Source organism: Ovis aries, chromosome 7, assembly GCF_016772045.2.
Source record: "Ovis aries strain OAR_USU_Benz2616 breed Rambouillet chromosome 7, ARS-UI_Ramb_v3.0, whole genome shotgun sequence".
NCBI classification, from domain to species: domain Eukaryota; kingdom Metazoa; phylum Chordata; class Mammalia; order Artiodactyla; family Bovidae; genus Ovis; species Ovis aries.
Window position 1 is genome coordinate 100357449 of NC_056060.1, and position 16848 is coordinate 100374296.

The 16848-nt window shown below is 47.5% G+C and overlaps 1 protein-coding gene across 15 annotated transcripts in view; it reads right to left on the reverse strand.

Annotated features, from left to right (window-relative positions):
* Positions 1-16848, reverse strand: part of TTC7B (tetratricopeptide repeat domain 7B) — a 271518-nt gene that overhangs the window by 186020 nt on the left and 68650 nt on the right. For 14 of the 15 annotated variants that reach the window (XM_060418491.1, XM_060418490.1, XM_060418489.1 and 11 more), the window contains one exon: positions 11683-11813. In XM_060418491.1, coding sequence (XP_060274474.1) covers positions 11683-11813 — 131 coding nt within the window. Of the gene's footprint in view, positions 1-11682; positions 11814-16848 lie in introns of those variants that run through there. The other variant, XM_042252867.2, reaches the window with a different exon arrangement.

The following is a 16848-nucleotide window of genomic DNA, read 5'->3' on the forward strand; positions in this document are numbered from 1 at the left end:
CAAAAGACAAGAGGTCAGAACTGCCAGGATGAGGCAGGCTGAGAACGCAAGGGGGAAGACAGAGGGGGAATAGCTCAGCTCTGACTTTGCCCTGAAGTCTAAGCATCTCGGACTTGATCCCTTCCTCACAAAGAGCCTCTAACACACGGGTCTGGGCAGGAGCATTGTCTGGCAGTATCGAAGCCACCACTTGTTCTGTGGATAAACACTTGCCTGCGAGAGGACTGCCAACAAGTATCCTTAACAAGTACAGCCTGCTTTGGCAGAAGCACACACCCAATGCCTGAGGAAGCGTGAAAGCAAGCGGCCAGGGCCAACGATTTTAGGTCAAAAGGCCCAGGTCCGAGGTCTGGTTCTGACAGTCCTCACCACGTGTGGACTTAGGACAAATCCTTTGATCTCTCAGATGTTCAGTGTTTTCATCTGAATAATGGGGATAATAACACATTCTTACATTGTGAACTGCAAACGGAAAGCTTAACGAACACACAGACATTATAATCCTTATTGGAGATCTAATAAAGTATCGCCTTCAAGCAGGAACAAAACGAGGATACTGTCCACCGCCTTTACGTTACCACGGTTTTAGGAAAGTCTGGAGACAGTGCGTGATAGAGAGGCAAGGAGGAAAATCCAGAATGGAAGAAAGACTAAGAACAACAGCCTTTCCTCGGCCCTGTGTTCATATTCTTGAAAAATGGGAAGAACCCACTCCGTTTTTACAGAGGAGTCCAGCTTTGCAGCTAATCGTCCCACATGGCCATGCTTGCCGGCCTTCGGGTTCGGCTCAGGGGTCATCTCTTCCAGGAGCCGTCTCTGAACTTCCACACTGGTCTGAGGCCCTGCTCTGGGCTTGCAGAATTCTCTGAGGGTTCCCCACGAAGCATCCCACACACTGTTTATGGACCAGTGTCCTCAGAAAACGCTACGTTTCCTAAGGACACACTCTATGGTTAATTCATTCTCCAGCCTCTTGTGTCAAGAAAGGAGGCACTTATTAAATACTTTTGTAATTGAACTGAAAAAAAATCAAAGTCTTGTTATATGTTAAAAAAGAAAGAAAAAAATGACCCTATACACAAAGCAATACAAACAGAAAGACCTGGAGTATAATAACTCGACTGAAATCTGCAAAACGAAAGGTCTTGCAAAATGGAAGGAGGTGCCATGGTCACAGATGAGTGAAGACTGAAAGTAATTCTCCAAACCAATGCATAAAGTTAATAAAAATTCAACCAAGTCCCAACAGAATTTTTCTAGAACAAATTATTCTAAAATACATTTAGAAGTATCAACAGAAAAGGACAAAGGATATCCTAAAAAATAAGTAGAAGACACTCCTTGGAAGGAAAGTTAGACAGTATATTAAAAAGCAGAGACATTTGTCAACAAAGGTCTGTCTAGTCAAGGCTATGGTTTTTCCTGTATGGATGTATGGATGGGAGAGTTGGACTGTGAAGAAAGCTGAGCACCAAGAATTGATGCTTTTGAAGTGTGGTGTTGGAGAAGACTCTTGAAAGTCCCTTGGACTGCAAGGAGATCCAACCAGTCCATCCTAAAGATCAGCCCTGGGATTTCTTTGGAAGGAATGATGCTAAAGCGGAAACTCCAGTACTTTGGCCACCTCGTGCAAAGAGCTGACTCACTAGAAAAAGACTCTGATGCGGAGAGGGATTGGGGGCAGGAGGAGAAGGGGATGACAGAGGATGAGATGGCTGGATGGCATCACGGACTCGATGGAGGTGAGTCTGAGTGAACTCCCAGAGTTGGTGATGGACAGGGAGGCCTGGAATGCTGCAATTAATGGGGTCCCAAAGAGTAGGACATGACTGAACTGAACTGAACTGAACTGAATCCTTTCAGATGTTAAAACATACCATTAAGAAGTACTTAGTAAATAGTGTCATGCTGGTTCAGTATAAAATTAGCAGAACAAAACAGGAAAGCCGGAAATGACTACTGTGTCTAAAATTTTACTAATGCCTTAAAATACACAACAGAAAATTTGAAAATGGAAAGATAACATCTTCTTAAAGTGGCTCTGAAATTTGAGGAAAACATTAATTTGGAGTCATATCTAATGTTACACACAAAAATAAATCTCTCCAAGAAGATTTTGGAAATTGAAAGTTCTTTTTAAAAAATATGGAAAATGGCTGAAAACTTTTTAAAGGCTAGAGAAGGTTTATCCCAATATTTCAGCTTTAAAACTATGAAATAATGTAATAGATAGATAATCAGATTCAACTAGTATATACAGATTTAAAATTTATGAACAATTTAAAAACGGAAAATTACTGATTGGGAAATTATTCAGAGCAAACTTGATAAAGGGTTAACATACTTATGATGTGAAAGCTTTATTCAAATTATAAGAATAATACTAAATCCAAAAATCAGACAGAAAGTATAAAGAGACAAAAAAAGAAATATAACAAGGTGAAACATACAGTTATCACATGGCCTAGCAATTCTACTCCCAGGAATATACTCAAGAAATATGAAAACATTTGTCCACACAAAATGCTATATGCAAATAGTTATAGCAGCATTATTATAACAGCCCAAAGTAAAAACCATCCAAACGCTAAATGATAACATGATGAATGGATAAACGCAGTGTCAGCATATCCTTACAGCGGCACAGTGTCTGGCTTAAAAAGAAATGAAGTAGCGATGTGTGCCGCAACCTGGATGGAACACGGTGCTAAGCCAGAGAAGCCAGTCAAAACAGACCCTACGCCACAAGATGTGATTCATGGGGAAGGCCAGGACTGCGAGTCTGCAGAGACTGCGGAGAGTGGCAGCGAACAGGTGCAGGGTTTCTTTGGGGGTGACGAGAATGTTCTGGAATTGAATACTGGTGATGATCACACAACTCGGCGATGACCAGGAACTGCTGAATGGAATGCTTTAAATGGACAAATTCTGTGGTGTGTGAATGGTGCCTGAATAACGCTGCGATTTAAATTAATAAAGAAAAGAGGGCTATGAGCAAGTAGATGGAAAGACTTTTAACCTAATAGGAAATGCAGAGCAAAACTGCAAGGTACGGTTTTTACCCAGCACGTTGGCAAAGGAACTTTGAAACAAATGTGACCCTGTCGAGACTGCAGAGCAGCCACTCCCCTTCTGCACTGCCAAAGGTGGGAGAGGTCAGTGCCACTCGCAGAAAGCGCCTGCGCGCCGGGTGCAGTGACCAGAATGTTAGCAATGGCCGCACCTCCGGGACCGGCCCTTGGGAAACAATGGAGAGCAAAGGAAACGCAGCCTGAAGGAAGGTGACCTCACAGGTCATGACTATAAAGACAGCTTATAAAACAGGCTATCCCCGGCTCTAAGCGAATTACATCACAGAGGCCATCCCCTTAGTAACACATTATACAGGCATGAAAATAAAGGTTTTCGTTTGGTTTTGGTTTTGGAGAAGATTTTTTGGATGCAGACCATTTCTGAAGTCTTTACCGAATTTGTTGCAATGTTGCACCTGTGTTATGTTTTGGGTTTTGGCCACCAGGCAGGGGGGACCTTCGCCCCCCAAGCCCGGATCAAACCTGCGCCCCCTTCCTTGGAAGTCTTCACCACTGGATGGCTAGGGAGCACCCCTCTTGAAGTCTGGACATAATGTTGCTGGAAAAAGACAGACACAGAACGCTTTAGCGCTATAAAATCATGAGGCCGACTGACAAGCGCGTATAGAGGCACAACCAGCTCCGCTCTTTCCTGGCTTCCAGGCTGAGGCGTGCCTCCGCCGCCTTTCCCCGCCAGGGAGGCGGCCGGCTCCGCGCCAGAACAGCATCCCGGCGGCCACCCGGCCTTTCCTTGCGGAAGAGCTTTGCTTAGGTGCGCCCCGTGAAGCCTGCTCAGGCTGCAGGGAGCCGGCGCGAGAGGGAGAGGCCGGGGCGCGGCCGGGCGGCCCGCGCCAGCCCCTGCCTTGCCGTCAGCGCCCCCGAGGCCTTCTCCCCGACGGCCGCTTCACTTCCAGACGCACGGCGGCCCTCGCCCAGCCCAGCGGCGGCCCCGCCGCCCCCCGTCACTGCGCCCTCCCGCAGCGAGGCCCGGACCAGCCGGGGCGGCCGCGAGGCCAGGCCACGACCCCGAGGGGCAGAGGGCTTCCGCCGGGCCGCCACGTCCCCGCGCCGGCTGCTGCCTCTCCAGACGCCGGGGCTGCAACGGCCCATGAAGGGGTCTGTGGGTGTCCCCTAACAGCCTGGCCTGCTTTCCTAAAGCGGGGTGTCGGCAGGTCAAGTTCCACCCGGGCACAGCGCCTGCTCAAGAAAGCCAGCCCCGGCCGCCGACGCCCGCCGAGGCCAGGCAGCTGATTCCCCGGCCGCAAGCAGGGCTCGTGGTATGAACGGGGGGCGAGGGAGAAGTCATCTTTATTCCTGTCACGGCACCCCGAGAGGCAGCTAAGTTCATTTACTGTTGCCTAATGCCACCATCTGAAGGTAGACTAATCAGGGCTACTCCATGTCATTTCCAACGATCCTAATTCGATTCATTTGATTCAGTTATTCTAGATGCATAATCCTGAAGGGATCTTGTATTCCCCTTTGGAGAACAAACCGGCGGAGAAGATTATTAGCGGATGTCTCCGTGACGCGGCAGGGGCGACTCTGAACAAACACTCCGTGCGTGGCCCAAAGGCTCGCCGGGCTCCTGCGGCCCCTTCTCCACGCTTGGAACAAGCAGGGTGGCTCCTTGGTGCAGAGCCCTGTCACACTGGTGGAAGGCACTGGAGGCCCGCTGGCTTTCCCCCCAGACAAGGCAGGCGGTATTAACCCTGCCATGAGGGTGGAAAGCTGAAGCTCACAGATATAAACGACTGGGCTAAGATCAAAGGGCCAGGTGAACAGAGATTCAGAACCGAGCTATGATGGGGACTCCAGGCAAGATGCTGTACATTAGCTTCCAGACAAAAAACACAAAATCAGCTTCTGAAAAAATTACTCAATAAGTATGAACTCCTTATTACCAAATTCAGACTCAAATTGAAGAAAGTAGGGAAAACCGCTAGACCACTCAGGTATGACCTAAATCAAATCCCTTATGATTATACAGTGGAAGTGAGAAATAGATTTAAGGGCCTAGATCTGATAGACAGAGTGCCTGAAGAACTATGGACAGAGGTTCGTGGCATTGTACAGGAGACAGGGATCAAGACCATCCCCATGGAAAAGAAATGCAAAAAAGCCAAATGGCTGTCTGGGGAGACCTTACAAATAGCTCTGAAAAGAAGAGAAGTGAAAAGCAAAGGAGAAAAGGAAAGATATAAGCATCTGAATGCAGAGTTCCAGAGAATAGCAAGAAGAGATAAGAAAGCCTTCTTCAGCGATCAATGCAAAGAAACAGAGGAAAACAAGAGAATGGGGAAGACTAGAGATCTCTTCAAGAAAATCAGAGATACCAACGGAACATTTCATGCAAAGATGGGCTCGATAAAGGACAGAAATGGTCTGGACCTAACAGAAGCAGAAGATATTAAGAAGAGGTGGCAAGAATACACAGAAGAACCGTACAAAAAGGATCTTCACAACTCAGATGATCATGATGGTGTGATCACTCACCTAGAGCCAGACATCCTGGAATGTGAAGTCAAGTGGGCCTTAGAAAGCATCACTACGAACAAAGCTAGTGGAGGTGATGGAATTCCAGTGGAGCTTGTATACTATCATGTAAGAATTGAATCGCCAGTCTATGTCTGACGCAGGATACAGCATGCTTGGGGCTGGTGCATGGGGATGACCCAGAGAGATGTTATGGGGAGGGAGGTGGGAGGGGGGTTCATGTTTGGGAACGCATGTAAGAATTAAAGATTTTAAAATTTAAAAAATAAAAAACTAAAAAATTTAAAAAAAAAACCAAACAAACAAATCCTGAAAGATGATGCTGTGAAAGTGCTGTACTTAATAAGCCAGCAAGTTTGGAAAACTCAGCAGTGGCCACAGGGCTGCAAAAGGTCAGTTTTCATTCCAATCCCAAAGAAAGGCAATGCCAAAGAATGCTCAAACTACCGCACAATTGTACTCATCTCACATGGTAGTAAAGTAATGCTCAAAATTCTCCAAGCCAGGCTTCAGCAATACGTGAACCGTGAACTCCCTGATGTTCAAGCTGGTTTTAGAAAAGGCAGAGGAACCAGAGATCAAATTGCCAACATCCGCTGGATCACAGAAAAAGCAAGAGAGTTCCAGAAAAACATCTATTTCTGCTTTATTGACTATGCCAAAGCCTTTGACTGTGTGGATCACAATCAACTGTGGAAAATTCTTCCAGAGATGGGAATACCAGACCACCTACCAACCTGCCTCTTGAGAAATCTGTATGCAGGTCAAGAAGCAACAGTTAGAACTGGACATGGAACAACAGACTGGTTCCAAATAGGAAAAGAAGTACGTCAAGGCTGTATATTGTCACCCTGCTTATTTAACTTCTATGCAGAGTGCATCATGAGAAACACTGGACTGGAAGAAACACAAGCTGGAATCAATATTGCCGGGAGAAATATCAATAACCTCAGATATGCAGATGACACCACCCTTATGGCAGAAAGTGAAGAGGAGCTAAAAAGCCTCCTGATGAAAGTGAAAGAGGAGAGTGAAAAAGTTGGCTTAAAGCTCAACATTCAGAAAACGAAGATCATGGCATCCAGTCCCATCACTTCATGGGAAATGGATGGGGAAACAGGGGAAACAGTGGCTGATTTTATTTTGGGCTCCAAAATCACTGCAGATGGTGACTGCAGCCATGAAATTAAAAGACGCTTACTCCTTGGAAGGAAAGTTATGACCAACCTAGATAGTATATTCAAAAGCAGAGACATTACTTTGCCGACTAAGGTCCATCTAGTCAAGGCTATGGTTTTCCAGTGGTCATGTATGGATGTGAGAGTTGGACTGTGAAGAAGGCTGAGCGCTGAAGAATTGATGCTTTTGAACTGTGGTGTTGGAGAAGACTCTTGAAGAGTCCCTTGGACTGCAAGGAGATCCAACCAGTCCATTCTAAAGGAGAACAGCCCTGGGATTTCTTTGGAAGGAATGATGCTAAAGCTGAAACTCCAGTACTTTGGCCACCTCATGCAAAGAGTTGACTCATTGGAAAAGACCTGATGCCGGGAGGGATTGGGGGCAGGAGGAGAAGGGGACGACCGAGGATGAGATGGCTGGATGGCATCACGGACTCAATGGACGTGAGTCTGAGCGAACTCCGGGAGTTGGTGATGGACAGGGAGGCCTGGCGTGCTTCGATTCATGGGGTCGCAAAGAGTCGGACACAACTGAGCGACTGAACTGAACTGAAATTATTGAACATTTTACATAAAACAGCATTTTTAAAATACTCTATGTTTCTACGTAAATATCTGAAATCTTCGAGGGTTGGGAAAGACTCCGCTGCCAGGGGACAGGAACAGATAAAGCCAACAAAACAGACATTGACTGGGCTTCCCTGGCAGCTCAGGGGTAAAGAATCCACCTGCCAATACAGGAGACAGACGTTCTATCCCTGAGTCGGGAAGATCCCCTAGAGGACAAAAGGATACAGCCCCTCCAGTGTCCTTGCCTGGGAAATCCCGTGGACAGAGGAGCCTGGCAGGCTAGAGTCCCCAGGGTCGCAGAAGAGCCAGACACGACTTAGTGACTAAAGAAACAACCAACCAGCCCTGGGACGCACGCGAGCTGACCCGGCTCCCGCGCACGGCAGCCGCAGAGCGATTCTGACCGCTACTTTGACAGCTGAGGATTCGAGGGCAGCACAGCGAGGCTGAGTAGCTTCCCCGGGACCCCGCAGCTCCGGGGTGGCCAGGCCAGGATTCCAGGCCGGGCCGGTCAGTGCCCTCCGCCCTGCTGCTCGTCACAGCACAAGTCAGCCACCAGCGGGGAGGGGGCCAGCCCTGTGCAAAGAGCCTCTGCCCTTCAGGAAGCAGACAAGGCTAACATCACTGAACACACCCGCTTTCAGAAAAACTCGGAATGAGGCTGTGTCAGAACCGCAAATCGGCGGCTCTAGATTATGAAGAACCATTTTCCACAACATTCCAATTTGTCCTCAAATGTTCTCCTCCAGGCTTATCCTTGCTAGTGAGTGATATTAAGAGCCAACACTAATAAATAAAATGCCCAGAGGTTCTGGCACACAGAAGTTGCTTCGCTATGGAATGGCTGGGAAATGAGGGGGAAGCCACTGCAAGACTGCCCCTGCCCAGCAGAACTAGCACGGGAACGGTGCACGTGGGGTTTCCTACCTGAAAGGGTCACCCACCCAGAAAAGTAAAGCACCGTTTGCCTAGCTGGCCCCAGTCTTTCACTTCTTTCAGATTTTTCTTCCTAACATTTATTTCCGATTTAGCCTAATTCTTAAAATTTATTTAAGTTTAAAAAAAGGTCAAACGGGCAGCTTCTGCAGAGCACCCATTGTCTTGCCTCAAAAAAGCTCTTGAACATTCCCCAAGCCCCAGTGGCCACTTACGGAAGGTCATCTTTCCTCCAGATTCCTCATTAATCACAGATACTTTCTGAGCACCTACCACAGTCAAAACAGATGTCTGATTCATTCAGCCTCTCTCATTGCTAATATTGCAGCTTCCTGGGTCTGGGGTGGCCCAAAGTGGCATCTGATGAAAGAAAACGCATCCTGGAAAATCAGAGTCAGAAATGGGGACGTCACCAACATACCCTGAAACTGAACCCTGAGCCAAGTGATGCCGCTTCCCCCATGCTCCTAAGAGCATGGCTTGCTCGGTCAAATACTTACTGAGCACTTTCTATATATAAGGCTGTAAGAACCAGAGCATCCACGTTTATGGGCAGCAGGCCGGGATAATGAGGCGATGACGAACTAGGTGTCAGAAGGGCTGAGTTCTGATCTAAGCTTTGGCCCCAACTTCCTGTGTGTCCTTGGGCTCTCTGTTTCTGGGCCTCCATCTTCTTCTCACAGTCTAACATCCTGTGATCACTCTTTTCTCAAAATCGTGAAAAATATTTATTTTAAATCCTACAATTATATGGAAGAGGAACTAAAGAGTCTCTTGATGAAAGTGAAAGAGGAAAGTGAAGAAGTTGGCTTAAAACTCAAAATTCAAAAAATGAAGATCATGACATCCTGTCCCATCACTTCATGGCAAATAGATGGGAAAACAGTGGAAACAGTGACAGACTTTATTTTTGGGCTCCAGAATCACTGCAGATGGTGACTGCAGCCATGAAATGAAAAGACACTTGCTCCTTGGAAGAAAAGCTATGACCAACTTAGACAGCATAATAAAAAGCAGAGACATTACTGCCAACAAAAGTTTGTCCAGTCAAAGCTATGGCTTTTCCAGGGGTCATGTATGGATGTGAGAGTCGGACCATGAAGAAGGCTGAGCGCCAAAGAATCGATGCTTTGAACAGTGGTGCTAGAGAAGACTCTCGAGGGTCCCTTGGACTGCAAGGAGATCCAGCCAGTCCACCCTAAAGGAAATCAGTCCTGAATATTCCTTGGAAGGACTAATGCTGAAGCTGAAGCTCCAATACTCTGGCTACCTGATGCAAAAAACTGACTCACTGGAAAAGACCCTGATGCTGAGCAAGATTGAAGGCGGGAGGAGAAGGGGATGATAGAGGATGAGATGGTTGGATGGCATCACAAACTCAACGGGCCTGAGTTTGAGCAAGCTCTGGGAGATGGTGAAGGACAGGGAAGCCTGGCTGCCGTCCATTGGTTGCGAAGAGTCAGACAAAACTTAATGACTGAACAACAGCAAGGATTATATAAACCTCCCTGATGGTCGGGCTAAAGAACCCAGTGGTGAACAGGTGGTTCCAAATGAATACAGGAGGCAGTACACCCAGATCTGCCAATCCCCACGTCACTAAAGACACACAGATGAACCTCCTTTCTCCAAGCCGGGAGGAGGTGGCCGTACCTTGACAACAGGAGTGAAGTACAAAATAAGGGTCCACGAGTATCAAGGACTGTGCAGGTCCATGAGAACCACTTGGCTGGGGCCAGCCAGCGTCTCTGCTGCCAGGAACTGGCTATCAGGGAGGCGGACGGTGAAAGTCGTGTGGATGTTAGAAGCAAGCTGCACGATCATTTCTCTAAAGATTGTATCATAAATTCTGAACAACTAATCCCTTTCTCACGCAGACTTCTGACAGAACAGCATCTTGGCAAGACAGCCAAGTATCCTCCTGAATTCCTGGAATCGTGAACTACGGTTTATACTCCATCCCGGTGTGGGCCAGGCCAGACACCTCTCCCTCGGCCCTTGCCCCCGCTTCTCTGAAGCTCTCACCGTGCCTGATCCTGAAAGGTAATTCTGATCCTCACCACACACATCAACACATTACAGAAAGGAAATTACTTCCAGTCTGTACATTTACAAAAGAACAAAAGCTATCAAGACCTTGGTAGTCCTTCTCTATCCTGATCCCTGGGGGCTCAGACGGTTAAGAACCTGCCAGACCTGGGCTTGATCCCTGGGTCGGGAGGATCCCCTGGAGAAGGAAATGGCAACTCTCTCCAATACTCTTGCCCAGAGAATTCCATGGACAGAGGAGCCTGGCGGGCCACAGTCCATGGGGTCAGAAAGAGTCGGACACGACTGAGCGACTAACATTCTAACCCTTAAGCAGACAGAGAGACCATAAATGGGTGGGAAACAAGACTCTGACCAAACCCAGAGTCTCCCAGAATTTCTAGTCACTTCAAACAATCTCGCAGGAAACACTTCTGAGTCTGAAGGGGGATATATCAGGATCGAGCCGTGGTAAGAATGCCAGGAAACGCTGGGAGGGCCAGACGTGGCTAGGAACCGCTGCTCTTGGTAAAATGTGCCATTTTTGCAGGAATGGGATACGTCCCTGCATCTGGGCTAAGTGTCTTTATTGACACGGCCTTTTACAGTCCCCACAGGAACTCCGTGCGGTGGACACCCATTATCTTGCTCCTTTTCCAGATGGGAAGTCGAGGCTGAGAAGTGACGGAGTAACCACAAAGGGCAGAGCTAAAAGACAGGGATCCTTCTGAACAGAAGCTGCCCACGCCTCGCCAGCCTCAGCCAGCCTTCAGCTTCCTCGGCCTGAGGGTGTGTGCTCAGGGCCCCTTTCTCACGTGTTCTCTGCTCACGAGGCCCCCTGCTCACATGCTCTCTGCTCACGTGTTTTCTGCTCACGTGGCCTTCTGATCAGCTGTTGGTTTCATTCTCCACCTCATCAGTGAACCACTGACTGTGGGGAGTAACCCATCCCAGATGACCTGGGGATCCACCACCTGCTCCCAGGTTGGTGGAGAGTCCCCACAGACCTCTGGCATGACCACTGAGCCTCCCAAACCCCAGATGTACTCTGTGTTGGTACACAGTCCATGAACATAGTCCGTGTACGTACAAACACAGCTCAACCTGTTTTGCCTAAGAGAACAGGGATGATCAGCCAGCTTCAGGGCACTGAGGGCATACATAGATGTATACTGTCATTTCTGTTCAGAGGATGTTAAAATGCTTCCCAAACACTGACCTGTCTATTTTCACAAGGAGCCACACTCACCAGCGTATTCTCCTTAGTGTTTAAGAACATAAGCAAAGCTTTGCAGACAGAGACAGACAAGTTGAAGGCTTCCAGAGGTTGGTCACAGTTCTGTATGATGTGGTTTGAAATTTTAAAATATTACCAACTGAACAAACACAGGATCCTCACTCACCCTTTCTATCTCCTGGAGGTACAGGAGGGCAATGTCCCCCGCCTTCTCATAGCAGGTGATGATGTCCTGCTCCCGGTCCACGCGGAGACTGCTGGTAGAAGAAGAAATAGGCAACTTCTCTAAACAGAGTCCTAAAAGAAATCAACATACAAAAACTGGGTGAGTTGTTTTTTACGGGACTAAATTTTTTAGTATACTCTAGGGGGTCGCACAGAGGCGGACATGACTGAAGGGACTTAGCAGCAGCAGCAGCAGCAGAGAGCCAGATACTATGGGCGAAGCAGATTCTCTGTCCTCTCTAAGGACAAAATGGAACATCAAAACAGAACACCAGAAAGAAAATCCAGAGGTTATGGATCAAAGAGGCCCCTCAGTATACAGAAGGCACCATTTCACGCTGACATCCAGGTTGAGAATTTGATCAGGTACTTCACCAGGATCCCATTCAGACCTAACAGAGCTTCTCATGCAACCGTGCCCCAAGATCCTCAAAGAATTCTGTAAGTAAGTACAGCGAGGCTAGGGCTTCTGAGGTGGCTCAGCAGTAAAGAATCCACCCGCCAAGCCGGAGACATGGGTTCGACCCCTGGGTTGGGAAGATCCCCTAGAGGAGAGCACAGCGACCCACTCCAGTGTTCTTGCCTGGGATGTCCCAGCGGACAGAAGAGCCTGGCGGGCTACAGCCCACGGGGTCACAACCGAGCTACAAAGCAACAAGCAAACAGCTAGGCGAACAGCACAAAGCAAGGGAAAGAACACCTCGTATCTTCCACAATGTACGCTTAAGCGATTGAATATAAAGCATTTCTAAATGCACTCAGGAGCCAGGAGTCAGTCACCAGGAGAATCTGCCAACTCTCAGCCTAGGTTTCTGCAGTAACAACACTCCAGACCAGCTCTCAGTTCCAGGCCAAGAAAACACCCAGAACCCTGCAGTGTGGGCCCTTCTTTGGAGATAGAGGAGATACTCCGTGCCAAGAGAGAGTTCAGGCCTGCGATGGGTTAGGAAAGCATGAAAGGCTGGAAAATGACGATGCCGAGAGGAGCAGCTGTTGCCTGAACCCAGCACCAAACTCAGCCGCTGTCCTGGGCCGGGTCTCCGCCTGCAAGTGGAGGCAGAGGGGGAGCCCCGCGGGGAGGGTGTGCGCTGCGCCGAGCACCCTGGGGTACGGGGAGACACACACCGTGCACACGTGCCCCTCCCTGCAGGAGTGTGAGAGACGCGTCCACACTGACAGAGCCAGGACCTGCAACCGGAAGGGGCCGGAGAGGCTTCCTGGCAAACGCTCTCATTTCATAGATGAAGAAGCTGAGAACCATCGAGGGACAGTAGGAGACTTGCCCCAAACCTGACAGGCAGTTCACAGCACAACAGAGGTCAGAACCCGGGTCTTCAGCCTCCAAAGCTCCTCCTCCTACCTACTAAGGGAGCTGCTGACTTTCAGAGTAGGGACCACTGCAGAGAGGGGACCAGACGAGCCCAAGGGCAGCGAGTGACCCAGAGCCCCTGCGCATCACTGTGAGAACGGCCCCCTCCCAACTGCCCTTAACAAACGACCGCAGTCCCCGGGCTGTGGAAGGTGACGGGAGACGCTGTGCTCCACGGGAAGGAGAAAAAGCACTTCCATCCGCAGGGAGCCGACACTCAGGGCGGCCTGCCTGGGAGCTTAGGGGTGACGACTTTGTCACAGAAGGTGTGGACCAGCCAAAGATTTGGCACAGGCCAACAAAGACTGACTGAGGTGGAATCGGCACGTTAGACGCTGCGCAGTGTTTCACCCTGATTTCTGGTGCTTCATTTATTTTTTATTAACCGAAGTCCATCGTTTACATTGGGGTTCACTCTTTGCGTTGTGCGGGTCTATGAGTTTTAGCAAACAGAGCATCGTGTTTCCACAATCACAGTATCATACTGTGCCGGGGGCCAGCGTGAGGAACTCCGCCCATGGCAAAGGTCATGAGGAAGGAGGCTTGGCATACGCAAAGGCGTGATCAAGCCTCAGGAAACCCCGTTCCCGAGCATCTAACCCCAAAACCAGAGTCTGTTTTACGCTCTCACCTACACCTCTGACTTTACGGGGGGCTCTCCCCCATAACCGTTTCTCTCTGAGAAGGAGTAAACGTGCAGCCCCAAGGCGATAAAAATTCCTGGGCGTGACAAGAGTGTTTCAGCTTACGGACTCCTCTGAAGGTTATCTAGCCCGCCTGTATAGGTTCGTCCGGCCACATGTGATTGTTTACAGCCTCCCAATCTGAGAGGCATGAGATGTTTTAGACTTACTAAAGGCAAATTCTTTTGGGGAGTTAGAAATTATTAGTATAGTTGGTTAGGAATTATATTGGTGAAGGGTCTCTTCATTTGTTGTGTCAATAATTACTGCTAATTCCCTGCTCTGGGTGGGACAAGGATATCTCAGGTCAAACCTCTCTGCTGACAGACTAGCTTGTGTGACAGGATTATCCTTACTGCCGCCACTAGGCACATGATTGTTTACTACCTCTCAACCATAAACAGCACAGAGAGTTTTGGAGTATTTTGAGAGTCTTAATTAGCATAGGACTTTTTCTTCTTGTTGAGTCAATGACTGCCGCCAGGCCTCCATATCCTTAGGCACCTGGGAATATATTAATCAATGTATTTGGAATATAGCAAAGGAAATATGGTAGTTTTTGATGTTAGCAATACTAGACTTTTTGAGTTAATGGATTTTCTCTTTTGTAATAGATCACTGTACTTTCTTATATATCACTGTGTCCTTGCTATGTAAAAATGTAGCTTTATCATATCTTAAGACTAAATAGATCTTAAGGGGAGCATTGGTGAAAGGATTTTCATTTGTTGGGCTGATGTTTGCTGCTAAATCTCCATGTTCCCTACACTTATAATGAATATAACTAACATATAGGAGAAATAAGTATTAACCTTTAAGCATATAGGAGAAATAAGTATTGACCTTTGAGACTAATCATGTTAACCTTGGGTTAAATAAATTCCTTTCTTGATTGTAACTCACTACACCCTCACCCTATAGGAATGTAACTTTATTTGGAGGGTGGTGCCTGGTTTAAGAAAAAACACCCTTGGAAAAAATAAGTTTTTTGGTTATCAGAAAGAAAGGATCATTAAATGTCAGCAGGTCTCACTCATGGCCAGAAGATGATGTAATATTCCTAAGACCTTTTTTTTATACATTTATGTGAAGCACCTGATTTTGATAAAGGTCAGGACTGCTGACCCCCGCACGACTCTGTATTCATCCCTATGTGTAACAAAAGGTATATAAGCAAACCCAAAAATAAAGAAATCGGATCAGTTTCCGGAAAGACTGATCCCCCATGTCGCTTCTCTCTTGCTCCCGGTTTTTCTGGCTGAATTCCCATCTGGAGCATGGATGCTATTCCACGTAATCCAAGTTATTCAGCCTCCTTTTCTCCACTAATCTTCCTACTACACTATCCATTTCTAATCTCTCTCTATCTGTGATTAAATATGTATTTTTCCAAAGACGTCGACTCCGTCCCCCCACCTTCGAATCACCCTGGATCCACCGGGGCTGGACCCCGGCAATACTGATACCATCAAACCAATTCAGGGCCCTGAAAACGGGCTCTGGTCCTCTAGGCCTCCCTGAGCCCTAGCAACCGCTCATCTTTTCACTGTCTCTACAGTTTGGCTTTGTCCAGAATATCATATAATTGCAATCATACAGTATGTAGACTTTTCAGACTGGCTTCGTTCACTTGGAAACATGCTGTTAAGATCCCCCGTGTCTTTTTGTAGGCAAATAGCTAATTTCCTTTTATCGTTAAGTAATACTCCGTTTATTCATTAATCTGTCTCAAGGCATCACGGTTGCTTACGAGTCTGGGGAACTATGGGTAAAGCTGCTATAAACATTCATGTGCAGGATTTTGGGTGCTCAACTCCATTGGGCAAATACCAGGAAGAGGAACTGGTGGATTGTATGGTGAGAACACGCTGGTGAGAAATATCTGAGTAAATCTATTTCATTTACAGATAGCTTTGTAAGAACCAATATTACTTTTAGCTTCGTAAGAAACTACTAAACTAGTTGTCTTCCAAAGTGGCTGTGCTATTTCGCATTCCTACCAGCAACGAATGAGAGCTCCTATTGCTCAGCTTCCTTGCCAGCATTTGCTGTTGTCAGCTTTTGAATGCTGGCCCCTGATATGCACAGTGGCGTCCCACTGCTGTTTTAATTGGCAGCTTCCTATGGACACGTGAGACACGCAAGATCGATTTTTAATGCTTATTTGCCGCCTGTAAACCTTCTTTGGTAAAATGGTCAGATCTGTTGTCATTTTGTCAGAAAGATTGAGTCGTTTGTTTTCCTGTTGTTGACTTCTGAGTTCTTTATATATTTTGAATATAAGTCCTTTATCAGATATCTATTTTGCAAATATTTTCTGTCTGTGACTTCATTCTCTAAACAGTGTCTTTCACAGAACAAAAGTTGCTACTTTCCTTAAAGTTCAACCTGTCAGTCTTTTTTTCATGGATTGTGTTTTCAGGGTAGTCTCTAAAGTGCCACTGCTAAATCCAAGGTCACCTAGATTTTCCCCTATGTTATCTTCCGGAAGTTTCATTTAGTTTGGAATTCAGATTTAGGTTTGCAATCCACTGTGAGTTAATGTTTATGAGAGGTACAAGGATTTTGTCCATATATACACATATATTTAGCATGTGGATGTCCATTGTTTTTCAGCACCATTTGCTGAAGAGACTACCTTTCCCTCATTGAACTGCCTTTGTTCCTTGGCCAAAAATCAGTTGATGACAGTTGAGTGGGGCTTTCTCTGGGCTCTCTACTCTGTTTCATTAATTTTTTAAAATGTTTATTTATTTGGCTGCACTGGACCCGCAGTCGAGGCTGCCGAGGCCTTTGCTGCATCACATGGCATCTTCGTTGCAGCTCACGGGCTCCCTGGCTGTAGCGCACCAGCTCTCCGGCTGTGGCTCACCGGCTCTGCAGCTGTAGCTCACAGACTCTCTAGCTGTAGCTCAGAGACTCTCCAGCTGTAGCTCACAGTCTCTCCAGCAGTGGCTCACCGGCTCTCTGGCTGTAGCTCACAGGCTCTGCAGCTGTGGCTCAGTCTCTCCGGCTGTAGCTCACAGGCTCCCTGGCTGTAGCTCACAGGCTCCCT